Below are 21,304 nucleotides of genomic sequence, written 5' to 3'. Positions count from 1 at the left end.
TGATAGGATATTTTATCTCCATGTACTCTGGAGAATAGTAGTGTGTTACGTGCATGTATTTCATACCTGGGAATGTTTATCTAAAAGAGAGTTTTGTCTTCATGCTGGAATAAACTTACTGTGCTCTTAATGTAGTAACCAATGCAGAAAAGGTATTTTTTATGTGTATTTTATTTTTTATATGTATTTTTTTGCTTATTGCAAAGTTTGCTCAGAAATAGTATATTTGTACTTCAGGTGGTTTTACACACCCTTCAACTTTATAGAAGTATAATTTAACTTGTATGCTTTTTAATCATTTCAGTGACAGATAATGAAGAATATAGTCTAGCTTATAAACCTCTGAATTGCTGATATACTCCTAAGTATGAGGTGGTTTGCAGGTTGTTAAGCTGGGTCACAGGTGTTAGCCTGGTTTGATCATCTAATGTATCCTAGTAGGCACAAAATGTTGGACTTTTCATGATGGAAGTAGTCCAGTGTGATCAACCTGCCATCAGGCGCCATACCAAGCGCTGTGTTGGTCTCTGCTGCTGGCAGATTGGGCACTCAGCAGTGGCTGTAGCCAAGCTGGCCTTCGTGGATGGAAGTCCATGTTGCTGAGCCCATGCATAATCTCTGTCCTTGCCATCATGGCCACTTTGTTCATGAGCCTATTGGACAATGACAGGAGTGGCTGGGGAGAAAGGCTGACTGGTATCCTCAGAAAGCGTCATCCTATCCACTTGATTGTTAAAATTCTCTGCCTAGGTCACTCTTTGGTAAGCATTCATATGGAACACAAATATCTTCACTTCTTTGGCCCATTCAGAGAGGTCTGTCCACATACCTCTCCCCCATGCCTCCTTGTCTCCAATTTTCCAATTGTGTTCCTTCCAAGTCCCAGACCATCCCGCCAAACCATTAGCCACAGCTCATGAGTCAGTGTATGTGATGGTTAAGATTGTGTGTCAGCTTGGCTGGGCTGTGATTCTCAAGTGTTTTGGCAGTTGTATAATGTCGTGATCATTTCCCTGTTGAAATTTGGTATGTAATCACCCCCGCGATATAATCTATTGAGTGGTACTGGTGGGAGCAGGGCCTGTGGTGGCTCACTGCCCCCTCAGCCTTCATCTCTCTGCCCCCCTCCACCTAATTCCTTCACGCTTGCCTTGCTGGGGCTTTTGCTTGTTCTAGACTCTGTAGCTGACTTCCGTTCATCTGACCTCTGGTTTTTGGGACTTGAGCTAGCAGCTTGCTTGCCAATCTTGAGATTCGTTGATCTTCACAGCCTGCTACAGCCTGCTCTCTGGCCTGCTGATCTTGGGTTCGCCAGTCTCTGCAGCTACATGAATCAGCAGAAGTTTGTAACAGCCCTGCTTTCTGGCCTATGGATCTTGAGTTCACCAGCCCCTGCTGCTACGTGAATCAGGAGAATTCTCTTTCCTGCCTCTACAGACTTGGGAAGTGGAAGGTGATGTGACAGAAGTGGAGACCATGGGCATTTGGGCTACACCTTCATGCCAGTTACTTGTGCCTTCAGGTCCTGCTTAGACTCGATCTCCTATATACCACTTCCATTTGATGATGGAGTGCTGCTGTGCACACCCAACTTTTTGGCTCTGTGGATCAGACAACACCCAGTTCATGACGGGCAGCTTGGGCTGCATGGTGAATTGGTGGCCCAAGGTGAAGCATTCAGCCTCTTTAGTAAGGCCCAATAACAAGCCAAAAGCTGTTTCTCAAAAGGAGAGTAGTTATCTGCAGAGGATGGCAGGGCTTTGCTCCAAAATCCTGGGGTCTACACTGTGATTCACCAAGAGGGGCCTGCCAAAGACTCCAAACAGTGTCTCTATATACTACTGACATTTCAAGCACCATTGAAACCCCCAGATCAAATAGCCCAAGTGGCAGAGTGGCTTGCATGGCAGCCTGAACCTATTGCAGAGCCTTCTCTTGTTCTGGGTCCTACTGAAAACTAGCAGCTTTTTGTGTCACTTGATAAATAGGCCAGAGTATCACACCCAAATGAGGGATACCATATTTTTATGTAAGTAATAGGCATCTTCTACATTTGTTTGCCAACTGCGCGCTCTTCCTGGGAGGTATTTTTGTAAGTGCTGCCGTGCCAATTTTTTTTACATGTTGTTGTAAAAGAATTAGTGCATTTACAAAAATACCTTGTGGGAGGAGGGAGCAGTTGGCAAACAAACGTAGAAGGTGTGGTTATTTGCATAAAATATGGTATGCTGTCTCCAAAATTGAAAGCGACCCGCCAGGCTTTGTGCCTCTTTTTTTGTTGTAGGAGGGGCTGGATGTAACAACTTATACTTTACTTTAGAAAGAATATGTCTACATGCTCCACACCACTGGATCCCTAGAAATTTTGCTGAGGTGAAAGGCACCTGAATTTTTGTCAGGTTAATTTCCTACCCACTATCAAGCAAATGTCTTAACAATAAGTCTAGAGTCACTGATATTTCTTCCTTACTAGGTCCAATCAGCATAACGTCATCAATGTAATGGACCAGTTTGACATCTTTTGGAAGGAAAAGGTGATCAAATTCCCTGTGGACTGAATTATGACATAAGGCTGGAGAGATTATATACCCCTGAGGTTGAATGGTGAAGATGTATTGTTGGCCTTGCCAACTGAAAGCAAAATGCTTCTGGTGTTCCTTCAAAACTGGAATCTAGAAAAAGGCTTTGACCAGATCAGTAGCTACATACCAGGTACCAGGAGATGTATGAATTTGCTTAGGATTGGAGGAAAACTCATTGGCAACCTGTGATATGCAGATGACAAAACCTTGCTTGCCAGAAGTTAAGAGAACTTCAAGATCCTCTTTTGTACTGATGAAGATCAAAGACTACAGCCTTCAGTACGGATTGCACCTCAACAGAAGGAAAACAAAAATCATCGCAACTAGATCAATGATAAACAGAGAAAAGATTGAAGTTGTCGAGGATTTCATTTTACTTGGATCCACTATCCATACCTATGGAGCAGTGGTCAGGAGATCAAATGACGTGTTGCATTGGGCAAATCTGCTGCAAAAGACCTCTTTAAAGTGTTGAAAAACATAGATGTCACTTCGAGGACTAAGATTCACCTGACCCAAGCCTTGATATTTTCAATCGCCTCAGATGCGTGTGAAAGCTTAACAATGAATAAGGAAGACCAAAGAAGAATTGATGCCTTTGAATTATTGTTTTGGTGAGGAATATTGAATATATCATGGACAGCCAGAAGAATTGAATAAATCTATCTTGGAAGAAGTACAGCCAGAATGCTCCTTAGAAAGCAAGATCGTGAAACTTTGTCTCACATACTTGGACATGTTGTCAGGGAAGACCAGTCTTTGGGGAAGGGCGTCATGCTTGGTAAAGTGGAGGGTCAGCAAAAAAGAAGAAGACCCTCAACAAGATGGGATTCGCACAGTGGCTGCAACAATGGGCTCAAGCATAATGATTGTGATGATGGTGCACGACTGGGCAGCGTTCATTCTGTTGTACATAGGGTCACTATGAGTCAGAACCAACTCAATGACACCCAACAACAACACCACCACCATGGAACCTCCATTCTAGTAGAGAGGAAAGACAATAAATATATTATTCATAAAATATTTATGTGTATAATATAGTTATGTATATTACTTATGTATTAATTATATTAATATGTTAAGATTGAAGTAAGCACTGTAGAGAAGATTAAAGCAGGAAGAGGGATTGAGGGTGCAGGAAGTGGGAGCGGGGAAAAGTTACGTTTTTAATAGGATGGACTGGGAAGGCCTTATTGAAAAGATGACTCTTGAGCAAAGACCAAAAGAAGGGGAGTGAGCAATCCATGCCGATATATGGGGGAAGAAGACAATATCATAAACCAGTTCCTACACTGTTGGAATTCTTCTCAGTGGAGGTGACAGTGATGGCTGTACATCGTATAATTGGCCAAGAGTAGGTAAGATAGAAAGGCATTTGCTAAAACTGTGGCAATGGAAAGATCTTGGTGTTTTTGTTGCCTCCATGGAAATTGAAGTAGATGAAATCGTTTTCAGGTTCTCACTGAGGATGTGGACGTAGAATGCCAGGATTTAGAACTTATTCTAAGTCTTATAAGTCAGAGAGGGAGGGTAATGTTGTTACTTGGCAAAGTATTAAGTCAGGAAGCAATAGGAAAAATAGGCACTCTGATAATATTATTGAGTTCTTCCATGGCTTTCTTTTTTATTAAAGAGTTAAGATGAAGGTGAATCTCCCAGTTCTAGAAATCACATTAAGCCTTTGTGGCTAGTGAAATGGTGAGTTGCTGGGAAAGTTATTTCAGAGGTGTTTGAGGTGGTGAAAAGAATCCCATGTGCTTGAGGATGTGTAAGTTACCTTATATTAATTCGTTGGCTCTAAGTTACCATCAATTGTAACGCACTGTTATTTTATGTTCAGCTAATAAAGAAATGAAAGTTCTGCCGAGTAGACTGATGTTTCTTTGTACAAAGCATCCTGATTTCAGAGATGTTAATATGGGGGAAAAAGTGTATTTTAGCATTGAAATTTGGAAGTTGCATTGCAGATATAAAGTCATAAAGAGTCTGAATTTCTTTTTACTTCGGATAACTAGAACTAGGGATAATCTCTTGAAACTAAGAACTTCATCTCATAGTACAGATAATAAATGCCTGGATTTGAAAAATAACCTCTGAAGTTATAGCTGAATTAGAAATGAATTTAAGAGTTTAGATAGACATGCAGGTGATTTTGGCAATAGGTAATTTATTTATTTTGCACTTCTTTAGAAATTTTATTTTGTTGTTGATAGTATACACAGGAAAACATACTAATTCATCAATTTCTACACGTAGAATTCAGTGACATTGATTACATTCTTTGAGTTGCGTGACTGTTCTCACCCTCCTTTTCTAAGTTGTTCCTCCCCCATTAACATAAACTCATTACCCCCTAAGTTTCTATCTAATCTTTCAAGTTGCTGTTGTCAATTTGATCCCAGATAGATGGTTTTTAAAACAGCATAGGGCTCAAGGCAGACATTTTTTACTAGTTAAACTAAACTATTGTTTGGTTTTAAGAAGACTTCCAAGGATATTTTTGATTTAAGGTTTAAAGATTATCTCAGGGCAATAGTTTCAGGGGTTCATCCATCCTCCATGGCTCCAGAAAGTCTAGAGTCAGTGAAAATTTGAAATTCTGTTCTACATTTCCCCCCATTTGATCAGGATTCTTCTACAGAATCTTTGATCAAAATGTTCAGTAATGGTAGCCAGGCATCTTCCAGTTTTTCTGGTCTCATGGCAAAGGAGGCAGTTGTTCACGGAGGCAATTAGCCACACATTCCATTTCCTCCTTCTCTTCCTGGCTCTCCTTCTTCCTCTGTTGCTCCAGGTGAATAGAGAGAGACCAGTTGTTCTTGGGATGGCTGCTTGCAAGCTTTTAAGATAAGCAATAAATTAGGAGGTAGAAGAGAAGCACCAAACTCATTAGGCCAATTAATAGGACTATCCCAAGAAACCATGACCTCAAACCTCCAAACCAAGGAACCAAATTCCATGAGGTTTTTGGTCGTACACAAGCAGCCTCAGCAGCTACTTTTTTTTGTCATTGTTGTAAATATATCCATCACAACTTTTGCTACTCTGGCTTTCAAAGTGTTCAGTTTATTAAGGAAACTTCTTTGCTTTTAGTTTAGTCCAGTTGTGCTGACCTCGGCTGTATCGTGTTGTCTTTCCCTTCACTTAAAATAATTCTCATCTACTATCTAATTAGTGAAAACCCCTCTCTCTCCCTCCCTCCTCTCATAACCATCAAAGAATATTTTCTTCTCTGTTTAAACTATTTCTGCAGTTATTATAATTGTGGTCTTATACAATATCTGTCCTTTTACAGCTGACTAATTTCACTCAGCATAATGCTGTCCAGATTCCTCCATGTTATGAAATGTTTCACTGATTCATCATTGTTCTTTATCAATGCGTAGTATTCCATTGTGTGAATATACCATAATTTATTTATCCATTCATCCGTTGATGGACACCTTGGTTGCCTCCATCTTTTTGCTGTTGTAAACAGTGCTGCAGTGAACATGGGTGTGCATATATCTGTTCATGTAAAGGCTCTTATTTCTCTAGGATATATTCCAAGGAGTGGGATTGCTGGACCATATGGTAATTCTATTTCTAGTTTTTGAAGGAAGCGCCAAATCGATTTCTAAAGTGGTTGTACCATTTTACATTCCTGCCAGCAATGTGTAAGTGTTCCAGACTCTCCACAACCTCTCCAAGATTTATTATTTTGTGTTCTTTGGATTAATGCCAGCCTCGTTGGAGTGAGATGGAATCTCACTGTAGTTTTGATCTGCATTTCTCTAATGGCTAATGATCGTGAGCATTTCCTCATGTATCTGTTAGCTACCTGAATGTCTTCTTTAATGAAGTGCCTGTTCATATCCTTTGTGCATTTTTTTAATTGGCTTATTTGTCTTTTTGTTGTTGAGTTTTTGCAGTATCATGTAGATTTTAGAGATCAGATGTTGACTGGAAACGTCATAGCCAAAAACTTTTTCCCAGTCCGTAGGTAATCTTTTTATTCTTTTGGTGAAGTCTCTGGATGAGTGTAGGTGTTTGATTTTTAGGAGCTCCCACTTATCTAGTTTCTCTTCTGCATTGTTAGTAATGTTTTATATACAGTATATTCTTATTATTTAAGAGCAAATATAAAGTTCTTTTATAAAGCAATTGTGGTCAGTGTTAAAATGACCTGCTATTGATATGTAATTTACAAAATGGTGTTATATTGTTATTTTTTTCCTTCCTGTGCATTCAGGTATCTTATGTCATTCAAGCTGAAGGAAGAGAACGTATTATTCACTTGGAAATGAACAAGTAAGAAATTTGATTTACTTTAGCTTTTCGGTTTTTTTTTTTTTTTAAATACTGTATCGGTTTCTTTTCTAGTAAATAGTTTTAGTAGGTTGATAAGAAGTGAGAATAATAAAAGCATGGGGAAAAAACCATACTATTTTGAATTTCCATTGACCTTAAATCAGGAGAAAATAAGTTTAAAGTAAGAAAAAGTTGTATTTAAGAAAACTTTTTAATCATGATTGGCCCAGGGCAAACAATTGAGCATAGGTGAAAGTCTTCAGTAGTCTCTCACCTGCCCTTTTCCTCATTTTAGCATGTTTTCATCTGATGCTACCACAGTTAAAATGTGTTCTTTGTCTGCTTTCAAATGCCAAGCTTCTTTTTTTTGCCTAGGCTGAGCTGCCTACACTCTTGTGGCCTATCCTGATCTCAGGATCCTCTCTGTCTCTTTTTGGACCCAGCAATACTTCCAGTTTCTTTAGTGAAAGAGCCCAGGAAAAAAAAGCCATCTCAGAGACCTGTTCACACTGGAGTGTGAATGATGGGTTGTAATGCTTTACCCTCTAGGAAAGTGCTCCTCAAATTGTGGTCATGGTACCAGCAGCAGTTTGTTAGAAACACAAATTCTCAACCCCAGCCCTAGAATGAATCAGAATTTTGGGAGATGGGTTCCAGAAATGTATGTTTTAACAAGCTTTTCAGTTTATTTTTATGCATCCTGAAGTTTGAGAAGCACAGTTTATTTTAGAAGAGGATATTGACTCAAAGTTACTGAGTTGCCTTGGCTGAATTTCAGGCAGTGTGAGAGACATTTTCAGAGAGGCTTCCTTAGGCCTTCTACTCCTCTTGATGGAAACTGACATTTATTGAACATTTTCTGTGTTCCAGACACTTTAACAGGTGCTTTCATGTATGTTAGTTATTTATATCTCGTATAACCCCGAGTCGCCATGAGTCGGAATCGACTCGAGAGCAACGGGTTTTTATAACCCTGAGTAATCCTGCTGGATTTCAATGTAATGATGTTAGCATGTACAAAATTATAACAGGTTTAAATATTTTCTTCTATTCTTCCTTACTACAAGGAGATGAAAGTTAATTCAGATTATTGCAATAAAGTAATTATTCTCTATGAGGAACCCTGGTGGCTCAGTGGCTGAAGCATTCAGCTGCTAATGGAATGGTCTGGTCTGAACTCTCTAGCCATTCCATGCGAGAAAGATGTGACAGTCTACTTCTATAGAGATTTACTGCCTTGGAAACCCTATGGGATAGTCCTTCTGGTCTGTTCTATATATATATTTATGTTTGCATATACATAATGGTTATGAAAATGTTTTATAAGCTGAAAACTAAGCTTATGAAACATTTTCATAACAATTATGTCACTTATATTGTTATAACAACTTTGCTATAGAAAACTGTTTATGGCCCTTATTTATTCATAACATCACAAAGGTTCAAGAAAATTAACAACTTGCTCAACATCACGTAGTTTGCATTAAAAGTGAACACAAATCCAAGTCATTTTACCTTTATTCTGGTAATCTATATATTGTACTATGTCTGTTCTATATTTCTATGCTTCTTGAATTGAACAAGTGTGGTAATTTTACAGGCATTTATAATGTCAGCCCTTTGAATGTCTTTGAAAGGTGATCACCAAAGCTAGTGATCACTAATGAAAAAAAAGTTAGGATAGACAGCTTATAATAAAATGGCTCGGTATGCTGTAGCAATGAGGGCATTTTTTTTTATATGTGAGTGAGAAGAGCCTGGGTGGCACATCGATTAAGTGCTCAGCTGCCAAGCATAAGGTTGGTAATTTGAACCCACCAGCCGCTTCATGGGAGAAAGATGTGGCAGTCTGCTTCTGTATAAGACTTAAAAAAAAAAAAATTACGGCCTTGAAAACCCTATGGGCCAGTTCTGCTGTGTCCTATAGGGTCAGTATGAGTTAGAAGCAACTTGATAGCAATATGTTTGTTTTTTTAACACGCAAGTGAATGCATCTTTTCTTTTCCCATTGTCTCTAGAATGGAGGTCTTAACTTTTGTAGGTCACGAATCTCTTGAGAACCTGGTTAAAGTCATAAAGCCTTCTTGTAGAAGAGTGTATACAATCACTTCAGTTGGGATATTTGATGGCTGTGGGGGTGGGGTTTGTGGGAAAGAACATAACAACCCTCTTCTCTGCCTATGCTGAACAAATTTAAATATAAAATAGGAAATTAAGTTAGATAGGGGATCAAAATATCAGTTTTATTACTGATAAAGGCGAGATTGGTGGATTTAGCTTAGAATGAGAACCCGACGGGCCTAAACCCCAGTATTAGGCAGATTTAGCCATTCATGTTAGCATTACAAAGCAGGTCTAGAGAAGCATAGTGGAATTTGTGTTCTTGCTGGTAGGCAGCGACTTCAAAAGACCAAAGAGCACAGAACAAAGCCAAGCATCTCCAGTTTTTTCTTTTCAATTTTCCCACTGGATGGAGCAAGGGATGCTTATGTATGGGAGAAGCAGAGACCATGCACTGATTGCACAGGATTGAGTTACCGAAAGGACTCAAGAGAAAGAAAGCACAGATATTCATCAAAGGTTTCAAAAACTTCCAGGCAACCCTCCCACCCCACCCACCCCAGGGTCCTTTCTCAATTGCACAGATGTGCTTTGTCTTCAGATTACAAACCACTGAGAAATGTGTGAGGTATCTTACTTTCAGGTGAGCCCAGGCACAAGTTTACCGAAGGGGTCTTTTATACTAGACCAGTCGTGTAGCTAGAGTCAGCCTATGTAACTGATTAAACAGGATGCAAACCATCTATCTGTCCATGGGTGCCTCCAGCGGAGTTTTGAACTTTAAACCAAAAAAAAAGAAAACCAACAAAACCCACTGCTGTCGAGTCTGTTCCAACTCATAGCGACACTATGGGACAAAGTCACTAGCTAGCACATTGTATCCCTGACTTGTCCATTTAAGCTGCCCCAGTCCTGTTCAAGATAACTCTGCCTTACACATGGAGTTGCTCTCCTGAGCTCCCTCCACGTGGAAGGAAGCTTCAGGCATCAGGAATACTTGTTTCCCCCAACAGCTGACACAAAAGTTTGCCTCCGTACTTAGGAGGGCAAGGCATTAAATGCTGCTTGTTTATATAGAGTTTTTGGAAAAAAAATTGATTTCTTTTTTAGAAATATGATATACTGTGAATAACCCAATTTATACTTTTCCTATAAGATGTACCAGAAAAATTTAAGGACATTACTTACGTTGCGTCAAGTTTTTTTCAACTGGTGCTTTACCATTAGGACAAATGTTTATCTTAATATTCTTTAGGAGTAAGTAGTACACACTGTTTGAGATTCAAGTCCGTCAATGAGCTTTTAGGTTTACGGAAGCCCATTCTTTAAATTAAGAATATATCAGGTGAAAGTTTTTATTTATTCATCTCTTCTAGGAATAACATCTTATGGGTTGTGCCTCTTAGCTGTGTATAGATAAAACAATTCTCAATGGTGTGTTTTGTTCCTCTTTCAGAGACCTTTTGCCCAAAGATTTTGTAGTTTATACCTACAACAAGGAAGGGGCTGTAATCTCTGACCGTCCTGATATACAGGTAATATATTTCCTCTTGAACCTATGGCAAGATTTAAAACAACTATATGTTTAAAATCAGTTCTATTCAGGTTCTCTGGATTGTTACATTGCACAGCCCCAAAGAGCACCATTCACATCATAACATGCGGAGCTGCCCTAGGGGGTTGCTGAGTGCACTGAGGTAAACTAAACTGCACAGGGAAGTTATCTTCTATTTAATGATAATCCTTGCTACTTTTGAAGGAGGAAAGTTTGAAATATTTTGAAAAGAGCAGTGTTTGATTTTCCAGCTGAAAATTAATACCTTTGAAAGCATGTCTTACTTCTTTTTTTTTTTTAGTAAACCATGTGATTTGCTATTAGCATTTAAGAAAGAACAAATGCTTGTTTGCTCTTGTATGTTCTAATTTTTAGCTGAAAGCAGTTCTTTTCTAATGAGGTGTGGTCCTCTCTGAGTCAGTGAACAGAGTACTCCTGGGGACGGAACTGGCTGGGAATACTTGAAATAATCGGCAGATGTCTAATTTGGCTTTATGTGTTGTTTAGATAGAGAATAAGCACTTCTAGTTTTGTTCAGGAAGAATGTTTTATAGCCCTTTTTGGCAGTTCAGTCCTGTGTGTTTTTCTGTTCAAATAGTTTTTATAAGGAATCTTTATTCCTGTTAAACATGTGTTTTTTTTTCCCCCCTGAACTTTGTAATGTTCTACTAGATTGAATTATATTAATTATGCACTTTGCAGCACTCTTCAAATAAATGGAAGGCAAAATCTTTATTTAAGACTAAATTTTTATTAGTACTTTGGAAACCCTAGTGGCATAGTGGTTAAGTGCTGCGGCTGCTAACCAAAAGGTCAGCAGTTCGAATCCACCAGGCACTCCTTGGAAACTCTATGGAGCAGTTCTACTCTGTCCTGTAGGGTTGCTATGAGCTGGAATCTACTCGACGGCAATGGGTTGGATTTTTTTTAGGTTTTATTAGTACTTAAAGAAAAAGGAAATACTGACTTCTTTCTGTCCTTTTCTGGCCCATTTCTGAGTTATTTTAGTGCCCTGTTTGTCCAATGTTTAATAGAAAGTTAATAGAGGAGTTTAATTTACATTATAGCATAAGACATTAAAAATCATCCGCCCATCTGCCCACCCGCCTAAAGCTTACTATGACATGAGGCTAAAGAGATCCTTGGTGGTGCACTGGTTAAGAGCACGGCTGCTAACCAAAAGGTCAGCAGTTCGAAGCTACCAGCAGCTTCTTGGAAACTCTATGGGGCAGTTCTACTCTGTCCTGTAGGGTCGCTATGAGCCAGAATAGACTCTATGGCAATAGGTTTTGGTTTGAGAGGCTAAAGACCACGCAATTTTTGCCATTGGACAAAAACAGTGATCTTAAAAAAGGATTTTTTTCACCCTTGGAGAATTTCTTGGCATGGGTTCTGGAGATACACACTGTTAGGGCTTGAATTTTGTCTTTGTCGCTTTACTTATTGCTGATCCGGTCACTTTAACCTGTTTGTGCCTCAGCATTCCCACCTTAAAATGAGAATAATAGTTACTACTTCATGAAGTTATTGGAAAGCTAAAATGAGCCAATATTTTTAAGATACTTAGAACAGCCAGTCTGATAATTTTTAACCCAATATAATTTTTAGTTATTATTATTGAAAGTATGTTTACTTTCAAACTGCTAAACACAGATTTAAATTACATAGAAATTTATGTAACTATTATCTTAAATTAGTTATTTTATTTTAAATTATTTTTAATAATTATAATTATTTTTATAAATTTAAATTATCTTAAATTAAATTATTATCTTAAAGTATTTTATAGAATTTTTGTGTTTTCTTGGATATTGGAAAAATATAAATTAAGACAGATGGAATCTTGCACTTATTTCTTGGTTATTTAATATTGTTCAGGTGGATCAAAGTAGGATTCTAGATTTGAAATATAATTAAAATGTTGATATTGATAATTTTTTGCATATTTTGGATTTCAAATAGCATAATGGCGTATTTTTGTTCATAAAATGTAATTAAGTTACACTGAGAAAATTTAAGTGTTTTCCCTTATTCTGTTGTGTAAGCTTAAAGTAATTTATAAAATTATTATTTGGCTTTCATCATCAGTATCTTTTACAAGGCCATTTAAAAAAATTTTTATGTTGTTGAGAATATAGACAGCAAAACATACATCAGTTCAAGTTTCTACATGTACCATTCATTGACATTAATTACATTCGAGTTGAGCAACCATACTCACCCCCCTTTTCTGAGTTGTTCCTTCATCATTAACATAAACTCGCTGCCACCTAAGTTTCCATCTGATCTTTCGAGTTGTTGTTGTCAATTTGATCCCATATAGATAGTTGTTAAAGGCGCATAATGTTCAAGGTAGACATTTTTTACTAAACTGTTGTTTGGTTTTAAGAAGATTTGAGGGGATATATGTATTTTTTTAATCTTTTTTTTTTATTATTATGCTTTAAGTGAAAGTTTACAATTCAAGCCAGTTTCTCATACAAAAACTTATACACAAATTGTTATGTGACCCTAGTTGCTCTCCCTGTAATGTGACAGCACACTTCTCCTTTCCACCCTGTATTTCCTGTGTCCATTCAACCAGCTCCTGTCCCCCCTGCCTTTTCGTTTCACCTCTGGACAGGAGCTGCCCACATAGTCTCATAAGTCTACTTGAGCCAAGAAGCACACTCCTCACCAGTATCATTTCTTGTCTCTTAGACCAATCTTATCTTTGTCGGAAGCGTCGGCTTCGGGAATTGTTTCAGTTTGAGGCTAACAGAGTGTCCAGGGGCTGTGACCTCTGGAGTCTCTCCAGTCTCAGTCAGACCATTAAGTCTGGTCTTTTTACTAGAATGTGAGGTCTGCATTCCACTTTTCTCCTGCTCCATCAGGGATTCTCTGTTGTGTTCCCTGTTAGGGCGGTCATCGGTGGTACCCAGGCACCATTTGATTGTTCCGGTCTCAGGCTGACAGAGTCTTTGGTTTATGTGGCCCTTTCTGTCTCTTGAGCTCCTATTTTCCTCCTATCTTTGATGTTCTTCATTCTCCTTTGTTCCAGGTGGGTTGAGACCGATAGATGCATCTTAGATGGCTGTTTGCTAGCTTTTAAGACCCCAGACGCCACTCACCAAAGTGGGATGCAGAATGTTTTCTTAATATACTTTGTTATGCCAGCTGACCTAGATGTCTCCTGAAACCATGGTCCCCAGGCCCCTGTTTCGGGGATATATTTGGTTTAAGGTTATCTCAGGGCAGTAGTTTTAGGGGTTCCTCCAGCCTCCATGGTCCCAGAAAGTCTGAAGTCCATGAAAATTTGAAATTTTGTTCTGCACTTTCCCCCTTTTGATCAGGATTCCTCTATAGAATCTTTTTCACAAGGCCGTTTTTCACAAGGAAGGAGTCACTTAATGTGAGTTTCTGTGTGAAATAAAACTCCAAATTACTATATATCTTATAACTTTGAGGTACTTTGCAAATGCATTAGAATTGTCTTAACTAACTCTTTCAAGTAGCTGATTCTGTTTGTTTCTTCATTTACTGACCAAAACACCCCAGACTCTTGTAACTAGTAGGGTATCCTTTAATAGTTCTATGCACTTCTATTCTCACTAGTTGAGTTTTTTGCTTACAAAGAGTCAGTTTGTTTCTAAAACTATGTCAGTTGCACTTCTTACTGTAATCATGAAATTTAATGAGATATTTTGTAAATTCAGGAGATATAATTTATTTTTGAGAACTAACGAGTGCTTTGGAAATATTTAATAAAAGCAGGTTATTGAAAAATACCATCAACTTGGTAGATTAAGTGACCAACTGCTGGGTTTCAGTGATGTCATAGAGAACTTTTTTTATACTTGAAGCTAGAAACGTTTAATTTTTGCATGCTGTGGGTTACTGTGTTATCTGTAATAGTAAAAAGTATTTATTTTCCTCTAGCAAAAAAAAGGCAATATTAAAACTAGACTTGAACAAAAAGTAATAGAAAGAAAAAAAATTAGTGGTTATGAATTGCTCCACCCTAGAGAAAGTTGGAGAATGTTGAAATTCAGCCTGTGTTGTTTAGTTTATAATTGCTTTTTAAATGTTTTATTTCACAATTTCAGATTTGCAAGAGAAGTTGCATGAATAATACATAAATTCATGCAAACACTTTACCTACATTCTCTGAATGTTGATGTTTTACTACATTTGCTTTATCCTTTTTTTTTCTTATTTTTTTCCTGAATGTTTCAAGAGCATGTTGCAGACATGACGAACCTTTATTCTTAAGTACTTCAGTGTGTGTTTCCTAAACAAGGAATTATTTCATATAACCATAGTACAATTATCAAAATCAGGAAATTAACATTAAAACAATGCTAGTATCTAATTTATAGACCTTTTGGGATTTTTTTTTTTTTTGGTCAATTTTCCCAACAATGTGCTTTTTAGTGAAAGAAAATCCTAGCTCATATGTTGTATTAAGTAGTCTTGTCTTTTAGTCAGCTCTAACCTGGAAGTCCTTATTCTTTCTTTGTCTTTCATGACACTGGCATTTTTGAAGAGTCCTGGTCAGTTATTTTGTAGAATGTCCTGCATTTTGGGTTTGTCTGATGTTTACTCATGACTAGATTCAAGTTATGCACTTTTGGCAGGAACACCACTGATGTGACACTGAGTCGTTCCTCAGTGTATCATGTCAGTAAGCATACGCTGTTGATTAGTTGCAGCCTGACATTGATCATTTGGTTAAGGAGTTGTCTGCCAGGTTTCTCCCTGTAAAGTTTTAATTAATTAATATGTAACTTATGATTAGATACTTTGAGACTATGTTGCTCCTCAAACTTTTACCCTCTAGTTTTAGGCTGTATTTATGATTCTTGCTTGAATCAATTGTTATTATAATGGCTGTCGAAATGGTGATTTTCTAATTTCATCAGTGCTTCTGCATTCACTGTCCCTGGTTTGTGCTTGGCTACTAAAGGGTTGGCTGTGCAAACCCACCCAGTGGTGCTGCCGAAGAAAGGCCTGGCAATCTGCTTCTGTAAACATTACAGCCAACAAAACCCTGTGGTTCTGTTCTACTGTGTAACACGTGGTGTTGCCATGAATTGGAATTGACTTGATAGCAACAGGGTTTTTTTTTTTTCCCCCCCTATATTCATCAGTGCTTTTTACTGTAAGGAAGAGTTTTCCCTTCTTATTTGTATCTGTGTGGACTCATGGAGCCTTACTTTATCATGAGTGAAAATAAAAATATTTTTATGTATACAAGAGTATTTTTATATTTTCTTTTGTGAATCATCTGTTCATGTCCTTTGCCCAATTTTCTATTGGGTTTTTGGTCTTTTCCCCTCAATTTTTAAGAGCTCTTTATATGTAGGGATATTAATCGTTTATATATAAAAAGTTTGCAAATATTTTCTCCTAGAATCTCAGTTGTCTTTTTTTTATGGTGTTTCTTTCCATGCAGAGGTTTAAAACATTTTTTAAAATACGTAGAGTCGAAAGTATCAGTCTTTTATTTCATCTAGATTTTGAGTGGTAAGCATTTCTGTACACCCAAGTTAAAGAGGGATTCACCCACATTTTCTTCTAGTTCTTACATGACTTTAATTTTTACATTTATATTCTTGATCCATTTGAAATTTATTCTTATGTATGATGTGAGGTATGGACCTAATTTTATCTTTTTCCATATGTCTAACCAGTGGGGTGAGCACTATTTATTAAAAGGTCCATCTTTGCCACAGTGATTTGAGATGCCATTGGCATCATATAAAGTTGCATATGTACTTTGGTCTATTTCACTGCTTTCTATTCTGCTTTACTGGTTGGTCTGTCTATTCAGACACCAATACCATACTATTTTAATTATTAAGACCTTGTGATATGTCTTAATGTCTGGTAGGGCTAATCCCCCACTTGGCTTTTCTTTTTTAGTGCCTTGTAATTGTTTTAAAGGTGATAAAATCTCATTTGTTAACTAAAGAATCTGGTATTAGTAAGTAATATTATGCCTGCATTTCCACTGGTCAATTTCTCGCTTTAAGGTTAAAGGCTCTTAAATTTTTGAAGATGGTTAAATTTATAACCAATAATATTTTAAGTAGAAAATAATCTGATCAAAATTGCTCTTTCCCTATCATACTAATTTCTTTTTGGACGGGGGCTTTATTTGCCTCTCACAAGGTCCTCTTCTGTATTAGATGTCAATTGGCCATTGTCACTTCTTGGATTAACTGTGATTTGAAATGTTAAACATGCCATAATGCCATCTTGTTCTGCCCCTAGATGAAAAGGTCATCGAGGCAGAGCTGTTTGTACTTAGTGTTCTCTGGAATTCTGCCTAAACATTAGTGTACTTATAGGGTGACTGTAGATAGTCTGAAGAGTGACGTGTGATGTGAGAAGTCAATAATAAAAATAATTTTTTTTTTTGGTTTATGGCTTTAAGCTCATTTTGTTAGGTCTGCAAATTTTGTAATGATTCTCAGTGACATAACAGTATTTGAAAATAATACAGTATTTTCTGTTTAGAATCACTGTCATTATCGGGGCTATGTGGAAGGAGTTTATAATTCATCTGTTGCTCTTAGTGACTGTTTTGGACTCAGGTAAGGAATTTTCTTTACATATATATTTTTTCGCTTTCCTTTGTTTCTCACATTTTCTCCTATGTCTGTCTCCAAATAATTTTGGAGTCCTAGTCGCGCAGTGGTTAAGAGATTGGCTGCTAACCAAAAGGTCAGCAGTTTGCATTTACCAACCGCTCCTTGAAAACCCTATGGGGCGGTTCTCCTCTGTTCTTTAGGGTCTCTATGATTCTGAATTGACTTGACAGCATCGAGTTTGGGCTTTTTTTGGTTTTAACAAAATTAGATTTTACTTTGATCTTGCTGGAGATCATTACAGCTCTATTGTAGTCATCATCCTTAGCGTGCTTGTTTAGGGAAATGTTGTCCTTGATGAATTTTAATACCTATGGGAAAATCATATCTTTTTGAGACCATTAAATAATTTTTGCTATTTGGAATATGCATTAAAATTCTGTAATACTTTATAAATTTTTTACCTATGTGTTTTCACTTAAGTCTCATACCAAAAAACCCAACCAAACCCACTGCCGTCGAGTCGATTCCGACTCATAGTTCCCAAGTCTCATAAGGACTGTGAAAAAGAGGTAATTATGTCTGTATTTAGGTGGGGAACCTAAGGTTCAGAGAAATTGTAACACACAGCAAGTGAAGTGATACTAAGGTTGAAGTTACATTTATTAACGCCTGGCAGTATAACACTATGCTGGTTGACTGAGTGTATAATTGACCGATTGATGGGTGTAATAAATGTTACTTAGATAATTTTCAAACCAACCCTGAAAGATGGCTATGATTATTTCTATTTAAATAGTAACATTTACTGAATTGTTACTGTGTGCCAGGCAATGTTCTAAGTGTTTTGTGATTATCAAATAGTTTAACCACCACTTGCCTGTCAATTTGTCATACTGTGGTGGTTTGCATGAAGCGGTGATGCTGGAAGCTATGCCACTAGTATTTCAAATACCAGCAGGGTCACCCGTGGTGGGCAGGTTTTAGCAGAGCTTCCAGACTAAGACAGACTAGGAAGAAAGGCCTGGAAATCTACTTTTGAAAATTAGCCATTGTAACCAAGTCGATTGCAACAGAATATTGTCTGATATAGTCCTGGAAGATGAGCCCCTCAGGTTGGAAGACACTCAAAATAAGACACAATAACCACAGTAATGGCACAGGACTAGGCAACATTTCGTTCTGTTATACATAAGGTTGCCATGGGGTGGAGCTGACTCAATGACAACTAACAACATCACAAATAATTTAGTTTTCAGAGCAACCTGTGCAGAATGTAAACTAAGACATAGGTTGAATAACTTGCTGAAAGTCTCACAGCTGGTAGAAGACATATTTGGGATTCAAACTCTAGTCCTCTGGCTCCAGACCCCACACTTTACCCACTATTTTACAGTGATCATTCAGAGAGGAGAAGTAACTTTTGGGCAGTGATGGTAGTAAAGCAGCAGCCTTGTGTTTAAGTTTGCTTGACTCTAAAGCCTCTGTTTTTTGCTGCCCCTTCTTAAATGTGTTAAGAACTAGGACTTGAATTCAGATTTTCTGATTCCTTTTTTTTTTTTCTTTCTTTTATAAAAATTGTGTATATGATAACATAACAGGGGATTGCTGCATTTAGATGACACGAGTTATGGAATTGAACCCCTGCAAAATAGTTCTCATTTTGAGCATATCATTTATCGAATGGATGATGTCCACAAAGAGCCTCTGAAATGTGGGGTTTCCAACAAGGCTGTAGAGAAAGAAACCACAAAGGAAGAAGAGGAAGAGCCTGCTAGCATGACTCAGCTACTTCGAGTAAGGAAATAGTGTAATTCTTTATAATTCAGATTACTGTTTTAAAAAACCATGTATTTATCCATTAAATCAACACTTGTTTGTTTGTTTATTCATTTATTGCTAAGTTTGTGCCGGGCATTGTGATAGCACTAAGGGATACAAAGATGAGCGATATGCGGTTCCTGCTACCAAGCTGATTCGTTTAGTTGGGGGTGTAGCATCTGCGGGTTTTGGAAACTAGGCCTTAAGTCTTAAACAGTAATGCATATATGTATTTCAGTATTGCCACATAATAATTCATTTAACAGCCTTTCAGAGAGCAGCGGAATTTTTAATTTAGATATCTCTTATACAAACTAGAATGGTGATTCTTGAGCTTTAGCTTGGAGGAACAGAGAGACGTTTGGTTATAGGGCTTTAATTACTTCAGATGTGTTCCAAGAACACTTGTATCCCTATTTTGAGACATCTGTAGGGCTCCTTGACTTACTCTTGACATGGGTCTCTTAGACTGAAATAGTCCTAGGACTAGATCAACCTCACCTACAGCAAATAGACCTTTCCACCTATGAGACGAAATTTCTGTGTTGGGAGAGGCGTGTGCCTGGGGCTACCTTTAATTCTATCAATGGCCAGTATGTTTTAAATTAACTCATACTAGTTTATGGCATTATTTTCATTGTCTCTCCTACCATCCATTCTTTCGACCTTAGGGCTATACTTTTTAGCTTTTAAACACTGGAATCATTTACATTTTAATTTATCCTACTCTATATTAATTCCTATAAAATCACAGAGCTATTCATTTTTTAAAGTGGCAGCTTTGTCCCCACTTCTGCTCTGGGTAATTGGTATATAGTCTTTCTGCAATGTAGTAATGGAGTTTCCCATTAAATGTGTGTGTGTGTGTGTGTGTGTGTGTATACATGCATGTATGTGTATGTACACACACACACACATTTAACATTCGCATATGTGTGGGTGTGCTTAGGTTTCATGTTAGAAAAAATCAGTAATTCTACTGTTTGGAAACCTGAATAACCCGTTTTATCTTTAACTAGAATTTTTCTCAGATTAGTGCAGATATCAGATATTACAGTTTTTTTTTTTTTTAATTGTGGTTTTGTCTTTATTGACCTAGGATATGTTAAGTAAGATAATTTTATGATGTTCTTAGCTGACATGGGATATGTGACCATAGATTAGGATAAGATGATTTCATCTGTAAAACCTGTAGCCTTGTAACTTTGTTTGCTCGTGTCTTTGACAGAGAAGAAGAGCTGTCCTGCCACAGACCCGGTATGTGGAGCTGTTCATCGTGGTAGATAAGGAAAAGGTAGGACTGGTGAAACGTTTTCCCCTTTTTCATGAAAAACAAATGAAAAGGGAGCATCCCATGAGGGAACTATGAAATATTTATATTAATTTTTCTTAAATGATGATTTTAAAATGAAAATTGCCTTCCTTCCTTTAAACCTACTCAATATTTATAATACCACCAGAAACTGAATGTAGCAGATGAGACCGCTTCTAACTTAACTCTTTATTGGTGATTTTTTTCCCCTGCCCTTCCTGGTTACTGGCTTGGGCTTAATTTCTTAAAACTGTACTGCCCATTAGTTAGGGTCTTGAGAACTTTTTAGATGACTTTAAAGACTGTGGCTATGAATAAAGCCATTCAGGTGTTGCTTTGCTTTGTAGAATTTCAGCTAGCCTGTACTTCCCCTTAAGAGAGAGAAAACTTCTCCGGCCTGGCATCCTTTAGAAGGGAATATGACCTAGAAATCAAAAAAGGAGATTGGTTCATTTTAGCATTTGGCGTTAATTTCAGTGGACAAGGACATCCATATTTATAAAGTCTGCTTTTCTTAACTGAGAGAAGTAATCTTTGTATCTCAGCATTTATAAGATTATCAATTTTAGATATAACTACATTGTAATTGAAAATATGAAGTATTTGAAGATTTGTCTTATTTTTACCGTGAACTTTGTTGTTTGTATGAAAGAGTTGCTTGTAGAAACTTAATATCATTGACAGTTCCTTTTTTGTGAGCTAGAGACACAATTTTGAGGATTATTAAGATTGAAGAAAAAAAAATCCCTTCTAGTATGTAGGTTGAAAAAAAGCAAGCCATATTTATTTTGAGATAGAAACATATTCAGATTCGTTCATTATAGGTTCATTACCCTTGAGTGGTAGAAGGAAAAAGCATAGGGAATGTGAGCAAGTGTGACCTCCATGCCCCAAATAACGGGTAAAAATGTTCTATGAAATGTTTTGGACAAATCACAAAAATAGATTTAATATGGTTTCTTTATTGTTCTCGCCAGATAAACTTGTTATGTATGAGTAGAAAATGGTTCAAAATAAAAATGGTTCTATTTCAAGCAAACTCCGTCAAATGTATTAAAACTTTTTTTTTGTTTAAGAGAATCATGATAAGATTGCCTAAGTGATAAAA

At 37.3% G+C, this 21,304-nt stretch overlaps 1 protein-coding gene across 1 annotated transcript in view; it reads left to right on the top strand.

Moving 5' to 3' along the window:
- Positions 1-21,304, top strand: part of ADAM9 (ADAM metallopeptidase domain 9) — a 126,338-nt gene that overhangs the window by 45,057 nt on the left and 59,977 nt on the right. The window contains exons 3-7 of the mRNA XM_049865119.1: positions 6,817-6,875; positions 10,393-10,471; positions 16,993-17,069; positions 18,665-18,860; positions 20,113-20,178. Of these exons, the coding sequence (XP_049721076.1) occupies positions 6,817-6,875; positions 10,393-10,471; positions 16,993-17,069; positions 18,665-18,860; positions 20,113-20,178 (477 nt within the window). The remainder of the gene's footprint in view (positions 1-6,816; positions 6,876-10,392; positions 10,472-16,992; positions 17,070-18,664; positions 18,861-20,112; positions 20,179-21,304) is intronic.

The sequence above is a fragment of the Elephas maximus genome, chromosome 22, assembly GCF_024166365.1.
Source record: "Elephas maximus indicus isolate mEleMax1 chromosome 22, mEleMax1 primary haplotype, whole genome shotgun sequence".
Lineage (NCBI taxonomy): Eukaryota > Metazoa > Chordata > Mammalia > Proboscidea > Elephantidae > Elephas > Elephas maximus.
This window is presented reverse-complemented; position numbering and strand designations above follow the sequence as displayed.